The sequence below is a fragment of the Salpingoeca rosetta genome (assembly GCF_000188695.1).
Source record: "Salpingoeca rosetta unplaced genomic scaffold supercont1.1, whole genome shotgun sequence".
NCBI lineage: Eukaryota > Choanoflagellata > Craspedida > Salpingoecidae > Salpingoeca > Salpingoeca rosetta.
The window spans coordinates 219,824-226,942 of NW_004457740.1; the positions used below are offsets into that span (position 1 = coordinate 219,824).

The 7,119-nt window shown below is 55.2% G+C and overlaps 3 protein-coding genes across 3 annotated transcripts in view; 1 reads left to right on the forward strand and 2 right to left on the reverse strand.

Moving 5' to 3' along the window:
- Window positions 1-121: 121 nt before the first annotated feature.
- On the reverse strand, window positions 122-4,780 carry PTSG_00050 (uncharacterized protein). The gene is made up of 17 exons (XM_004998548.1): window positions 4,599-4,780; window positions 4,236-4,331; window positions 4,053-4,109; window positions 3,814-3,868; window positions 3,590-3,651; window positions 3,323-3,395; window positions 2,935-3,131; window positions 2,718-2,789; window positions 2,466-2,522; window positions 2,168-2,248; window positions 1,951-2,023; window positions 1,705-1,781; window positions 1,444-1,492; window positions 1,175-1,263; window positions 800-902; window positions 601-668; window positions 122-385 (listed from the first exon to the last, which is right to left on the reverse strand). Exons 1-17 carry the CDS (start codon window positions 4,668-4,670, stop codon window positions 329-331), a joined length of 1,338 nt encoding a protein of 445 aa, XP_004998605.1. The 5' UTR covers window positions 4,671-4,780; the 3' UTR covers window positions 122-328.
- A 58-nt stretch (window positions 4,781-4,838) lies between these two features.
- On the forward strand, window positions 4,839-6,578 carry PTSG_00051 (uncharacterized protein). Its single transcript, XM_004998549.1, has 2 exons — window positions 4,839-5,721; window positions 6,030-6,578. The coding sequence occupies exons 1-2, from the start codon at window positions 4,938-4,940 to the stop codon at window positions 6,314-6,316; spliced, it is 1,071 nt and encodes a 356-aa protein (XP_004998606.1). The 5' UTR covers window positions 4,839-4,937; the 3' UTR covers window positions 6,317-6,578.
- A 304-nt stretch (window positions 6,579-6,882) lies between these two features.
- PTSG_00052 (uncharacterized protein) overlaps window positions 6,883-7,119 on the reverse strand; it is a gene marked incomplete at its 5' end in the record, with an annotated part of 4,108 nt that continues 3,871 nt past the window's right edge. Inside the window, one exon of the mRNA XM_004998550.1 lies at window positions 6,883-7,075. Coding sequence (XP_004998607.1) covers window positions 6,911-7,075 — 165 coding nt within the window. The 3' untranslated portion in view covers window positions 6,883-6,910. The remainder of the gene's footprint in view (window positions 7,076-7,119) is intronic.

The window sequence follows — 7,119 nt, forward strand, 5'->3', positions numbered from 1 at the left end:
CTTACAGTGCGTGTGTTCGTATCAGCAACATTGTGCTGCCGCACCCCCCCCCCTATTCTGCTTTGCTTTGGCCCGTGTTATCCTGCGACTGCCAAGCCACGCATTTTATGCGCGGCCCGGTTTTCTTGAGGCGTTTACTTTGAAGTTACAATGTGCGCTGCACTCGTACGGTTGATCCAAAAGTGCAACGCATTTGTCCAAACGATCAACAAAACGGGTTCAGGTGAACGGAAGTCGGAGTGAGACATCATCACTCACACAACGCCGTGCGCCACAGCACATCGTTGGTGTGGCTGCCGTGTGCGTGGTTGGGTGTGACGGCATCGTGTCATGCCAAATCGCTGTTGGTAGAGAGGAACTGAGCAATGTCGCACATGACAAAGCCCTGCGCAGAAGGGAGCGAGCACGCACGTCGCATGTGGGAACGAATTGTAAGTTGCAGTGTGTGTGTGTGCGTGCTTGCGTGTGTGCGTGTCCATCTGTGCGTGTGAGATTGTGTGTGTGTGTGTGTGTGTGTGTGTGTGTGTGTGTGTGTGTGTGTGTGTGTGTGTGTATGCGTGTCCATGTATGTGTGTGCGCGCCTAAGCCAACCCGACAAACCTTTGAGCCGGAGATGAGGAGGGTGTTTCCTTCTGGCGACCACGACAAGAAACTCGCTGCAAACGTGCCTGCAACGCAAGAGATTTAAACCAGTGCTTACAACGTCAGGGGTGTGTGCTCTTTGCATGTGTACGTGTAAGCGCATGCGTATTGTGTGCACTCGTGTGCATGCGTGTGATGTGGCGTGGCACCACCGCACCTTTCGCCGGGATTCTGAGTGCAAGTGCCCCTGCTGTTGACCAGAAGTAGACCTGTCCCTGGCCGCAGCACAGCGCGAGCAGCGGGCGCGTCGGGTGCCACGCCTGAATGGGTGATGGTGAGTGAGCGATTGATGGGTCGTGCATGATGGTGCATGGTTCGCAGGAAGCAGAAATGATGAAGGCCGCAGAGGGGTTGAGGAGGAGGAGAAGGAGTGCACGAGATGATAGTGTCGCATCGCATGAAGCGACACGCGACACACAAACACACACGCACACACACACACACACGCACACATACACACGCACACACACACACGCACACACACACACACACACACACACACACACACACACACACACAGATACATCCGCACCGCGCAGCGAATGGCGGCGAGCTGGTGCAGAGCAGCGGTCAGGCGGAGCTTGGCAACCGTCCAGATGAAAAGCGTGTTCGGCATGTTGTCTACAAGAGCAGTGTGTGTGTGTGTGTGTGTGTGTGTGTGTGTGTGTGTGTGTGTGTGTGTGTGTGTGTGTGTGTGTGTGTGTGTGTGTGTGTGTGTGTGGCATGTGAGATGCGGGACTCCTGGGCGACGATATGATAGGATGCGTGTTTGATGTACAGTGTCAACATGATGCAACCTACCATTTCGTGAAGCGAGGAAGCGGCTGTCGCTGCTAAACGCCATCCACCCCTGTGGCCAGGACGCAAACACAGCACCACATTGGACGACACCAAACCGCGACACATGCGTGTACGAGGAGAGAGTGTTTGCAGCGAGGAGCGACACTCCACACAACAGCGCAAGCAAGAAACGCGCGCGCGTAAACCCCACATACAATACAGATGCACACACACACACACACACACACACACACACACACAATACACCGGCCGTGTACTTACGACACCAAGCCGCGGGTTTGGCTTCTCCGAGTCGAGTTTGAGTGCATTGAACTTGTAGCTGCCACTAATCAGCTCATCTGCGTGGGGGGGGGCGGCGATGGTAGTGACCGCTGTGAACTCAGACACCAAAACAGCAAAAGCAGCGAGCACGCGTCACAAAGCCCCCCGGCCCCAAACACACACACGCAACGAAACCAACGTCCATGTGATGCAGCATCAAGCACAACATGTGATGCCAGCACTGACATTGGGATGATGCGTGTGCAATGTCCTTTGCAGCCGCTTCTGCTGCCGGCGCGCCAATCTCAGCATACACAACCTGACAACGGCGGCAAGAGGCTGAGTTGCGCGGACACCCACAAATACACAAGTACACACACACGTACACACGCACACACGTACACACGCACACGCACGCACGCACATACACACACACGTACACGCACGCAGACTGGGTGCGTACTCTGTTTGCGGTGGACGTGACCGTCTGCGTGTGCTTGAAGTCGATAATCTCTGACCAGATGACGTTGTTGAGCAAGCGAACCTGCGCCATCAATTTACCCAATTCATCCACAGTACGTGTATGTGTGTGTATGTATGTGTGTGTACGTGTGTGTGTATGTGTGTGTGTGTGTGGATGTGTGTGTATGTATGTGTGTGTACGTGTGTGTGTATGTGTGTGTATGTGTATGTATGTGTGTACGTGCGCGTGCTGAACAACCACCGGCTCCATCATCGTCACCAACATGCCCTGTGCACACCTTCTGGTCGTAACTGCCGATGGCGAGGAGCTGTGATGACGGCGCCCACGCAACAGACTGGCGCAATCACAATGGAGCATAATGGGACGGGGGAATGTGGTGACAATGAGATGTGGGGAATGATGCAAGAGAGGAGCGCGCGAGAACAGAAGCAAATGCAGACGAGTGTGGTGAAACACAGGTTATGCTCAACACACACACACACACACACACACGCACGCGCACATACCCACATGTGCATGTGAGGAATACCTTGATACCAAGAGCGTCGCTGTAAGCGGAGAATGTTCGCAGGAGTTTGCCCGATATGGAATACACGCATGCCTGAGCCAACACCATAATCAAAGCAGCTCGTGAAGGCACAGTTGTGTGTGTGTGTGTGTGTGTGTGTGTGTGTGTGTGTGTGTGTGTGTGTGTGTGTTTAACACTGGTGGCACAGGCGGTGGTGCAGATTCTGCAGTGCGCTCACCGTGTATGTGAGTGGGGAGTCCCAGATGCAGAGGTGGTGGTCATCGGGCGACCACGTCAGATCGGTGGCGTCGCTTGTTTCCGTTTGGAAGCGGCGCACCACCTGCCAGCTCTCGCACGTGATAATCGACACGAAGTCGCGACCCTCCGAACGTTCAAGAACGGCCATGAACTTTCCGTTGCTCGTAAACCCAAGCCCTGGTGAGTAAGGGTGTGTATGTGCGCGCGCGTGTGTGTGTGTGTGTGTCGGTGTGTGTGTGTCGGTGTGTGCGTGTTAGGAAGGGTGTGTTGCGAAAATTCGAGCATGAAGTGCTTTCAAAGATGTGGCTCAACGCGTTCAGTTGCCCTTTTTTCTCTGTCACACACACATGCACGTGCACATCGCACACCTTTGCCGGCAAACTTTGGGAATTTGAAGTAGTGCGTCTGTTGGGCCACGAGAGACCAGATGGTCACGCGGAGCTGGTGTGATGTCGAGGCAGCAAGATGAGATGACGTCAAACAAGCCGGCACGAGAAGGTGGATGTCCACACACACACACACACACACACACACACACACACACACACACACACACACACACACACACACACACACACACACGCACGCACAAATACACACACATACACGCACGCACACACATATGCCAACTGCACCTGAAACTGTGCGGTGGTGAGGACGTGGCGGCCGTCTGGGCTCCAGCGCACAGATTCCAGCCCTGCCGGCGCCACGACGAATGATCATGTCACATGATGTGAATGCGTCAGTCACAGCGCGGTAAACATGGTGTGTGTGTGATCAAAGCAGAGTCGACACATGATATGCTGCTCCCTCCTCCTGCTCCCTCTTCCCTTCACTCTTTGGGGTCACGAGAGCGCACCTGCTGCGCCTTCGTCGATCCGGCACTCCCATTCCACGTCGTCCAATGCCCAAATCTGTTGGTTGGTCGTCGAAGGGCAACAAGATGGGATCGACAGTGTGTGTGTGGAGGGGGGGGGGATTAGAACAAGTGCAAACATGCGTGTTGTGGGCTATGTGGGAGCATGTGCAACGGATGCAAAGATTGGTTGTTGAGAACCGTGTGTCAAGTCAAGCACACGCGAAAGGCAGAGTTCGTACCTCCACCAACGCCCGCTGGAAATTGGCTGTGATCAGGTACTGTGAATCGGATGACCACTGCAGCAAGCGTCAGCAGCAGAGCAAGGGAGAGGTGGTGGTGATTCGTGGTGAGGTTGTAGCCTTCAACAGGGCATGAGGGGTGCGGTAAGTGGCACAAGAGACGGCGGCGGGCCCGTGACGCACCTCGAGGTAGTTGATGGCATCTTTGCACGCCTGCGTGCGAACAACGGCCGCATCACTTGCTCGCCGTATGATCAGTTTGTTGTCGATGCCAAGTGCCTGTGAACACCAAGGACAAAATGGCAGTGGTGGTGGAGGATGTAGGAAGTGGTGGTGAATCACCATGCCATGCCGTCAGTGCCTGAAATGAACCTTATTCGTCGCAAGACGCAAAGCAAAGAACGCTAGCACACACGTACACATGCACACACGCACACGCACATGCACACACAAACATGGACACACACACGCACATGTACACATGGACACACATACTCACACATACAAAAACACACACACAACACACGCGCATGCATACACACTTACGATGTGCTCCCCGTTTGGTGAGCATAGCGGTGGCTGCTTCGGTGCACACCGCATCGGCTGTGAGAAGTCCATCTCCGCCACTCAACAACAACAACAGCTGTGCAAAGGCCTGCGGCTGTGTGCTGTGCTGCTGCACAAACATCAAAGGTAACGGTCAAGGCAAATTTGACTTTGGCCACAGCAAGAACGCAAAATTTGCCTTTGCACGAGGGATGGATGACGCGATGCGCGCATTTGACGCGCACATAGCAAACAAGAAGACAACACACAACACTAACATACTCATAAGCAGACAACACTCACACCGATCACCCACCCACATATCACCCTTACAAGAGCATGGCGGAAGAGACGTACACCTGTGTTCGGCAGGGAGAGCAGGTGATTGCCACGGCGGTGGCTAACCCCACAGCGGCATTCAAGACGCGGATGTGCGAAACAGGGCATGTGATCATTTGTTGCCTGCCGCCGTTCTGGTGGGCCCTGCCCTGCATCAGTTCCATCTCGTGTTGCGAAGCCTCTGCTGCAAAGTCCCGTGCTCGCCGTGCGCGGCTCATCCTGACCAACAAGGCCCTGTACGTTGAAGGCGATGCTTCCGCCATGCTGCCTCGTATCCCCCTCGATGAACTGGGCTCTGTCAGCCTGTCGGCGCCAGACACCTGCCTCGACGCGTCGAACCCGAACCACCAAGACTTTAACATCACGATGCGTGGCAAGAGCCAACCCATGTACTCCCTACCGTGCGTTGTTGACCCGCAGCCTTTCATTGACAAGGTCTTCCAGGCAAAGGGGGCCTTTGAGGCGAACGAAAGAAGCGCAGACGCCGCCGCTCAGCAACCACAGCCCTTCTCACACCCGCAGCAGCAGCCGCCGCAGCCCATCTCGCACCAACCACAGCCCAACTCGCACCAACCACAGCCCAACTCGCACCAACCACAGCCTATGCATCAGGCCCAACAATATGCGCAGCACCAACAGTTTGCCGCTGCCGCACACCGCACCCAAATTCCAGGCGCCTTGTATCCTCCTCAACCGTCAGCACCCATGCTTCCAGGAGTATACAACGGCTCGGCGCCAGCTGCCTCCAGCTCTCAGCAGCCGCCTTCCTACGACGATGCCACAAGTGAGGGAGGGCGCACTTGTGCGTGTTTGTTTGTAGTGTTTGTGTCTGTGTGGGCCCGTGCGTTTGTGCCTCTGTGTGTGTGCGTGCGTGCGTGTGTGTCTGCGTGTTTCTGTGTGTGTCTGTGTGCGCGTGCGTGTCTGAATGTGTCTGTATCTGTGTTTTTGTTGCCGCGTTTGCGCGTGTGATTGTGTACATGTCCAAGTACATGTCTGTTCATGTACGATTCTGAGCACAGACTCCACCGCAATCTCACACCCTGCCTCCTTGCTTGCTTATCACTGATCACCCCTCCCTGTGCACTCAATTAGATCATCCTGGCCCAGCAGCAAACGCAAGCGGCAAGGACAAGAGCACAGATGGCAGTGATCCGGACCGCAAGCGTGTGTTTGTGACGCTCCAGACCAACCCGAGCCAGCGAGCCATCATCGTGCTGGGGAAGGACGACACGTGGCACACGTTCACGTATGCGGTGCTGCAGAAGCTTGGCGTAGCAAGCACATGCACGCCAGAGCGGGTGCGCGTATTCCTGAATGGGTTTGAAGCACGCACCCTTGAAGACATCAGCAATGATGACAGGCTCGACATTGTGCTGTGATGTTTTGTGCGTGCGTGTGTGTGTGTGTGTTTTCGACTCGTTCTCTGTAAAAGCTTATTTGCATTCGCTGTTACAACTTTGTGGTTGGCAAACCTCGCGTACATGAGTGCGCGTTCTTGGTGTTGATCCCTGTCTGTCTGCTTTCCTTGCCGCTGTGCAATGCCCTGTGTTCTTGGCTGAAGTGCTGGTCATTTCCGTCCACAGACACACACAGACAGACACAGAGAAGTACACGTCCGACTAACAGCAATCACATACATACACGAATGACTGTGATACATGTGCTTTGCACGTGTGCGGGCTGCTTGCTCGGCACGACGGCACATGGGTTGCGGTGCAGCTCTCTTTGGGTCTTCTATTCATTGCGCGCGTGTGTGTCGGGGGGGGGGGTGAACAACGCTGACAGCGGGCAGACGGAGCGGGGGGGGGGGGTGGCCACACGGGCACGTGGCAAACAGAAGCAGCGTTGGAGGGAGGGTGTGGGGAAAAAAACAAGAACAGGTGCAGATTGGAGAACAGACAGACAGACAGACAGACAGACAGACAGACAGACACACACACACACACACACACACACACACACACACACATAGTTCAGGCTGTTGATGTTGCTGGTGCAGTGGCGTGGGTTGGTCCGCTGTTCTCTCCTCCCTGCTCTTCGTGCTGCTGCTGCTGTGGTTGTATGAGGGTGCTGGTTGTGTATGTCTGGAGGTCTCGCTGAAGCTCCGACAGCAGGCGCTTGTTCTCCTCCGCTGCGTGCTGCCGGTGGTGGTGATGATGGCGGGAAGTGGAAGAAATGGACG

Excerpts from the sequence above, each read along its gene's own strand:
- PTSG_00050 (XM_004998548.1), bottom strand. The coding sequence starts at position 4,670 with ATGGACTTCTCACAGCCGATGCGGTGTGCACCGAAGCAGCCACCGCTA. Across the intron at positions 4,332-4,598 it reads CACCAAACGGGGAGCACATC|GCACTTGGCATCGACAACAA; the intron begins GTAAGTGTGTAT and ends TGGTGTTCACAG. Across the intron at positions 3,652-3,813 it reads GATCGACGAAGGCGCAGCAG|GGCTGGAATCTGTGCGCTGG; the intron begins GTGCGCTCTCGT and ends TGGCGCCGGCAG.
- PTSG_00051 (XM_004998549.1), top strand. The coding sequence starts at position 4,938 with ATGGCGGAAGAGACGTACACCTGTGTTCGGCAGGGAGAGCAGGTGATT. Across the intron at positions 5,722-6,029 it reads TTCCTACGACGATGCCACAA|ATCATCCTGGCCCAGCAGCA; the intron begins GTGAGGGAGGGC and ends GCACTCAATTAG.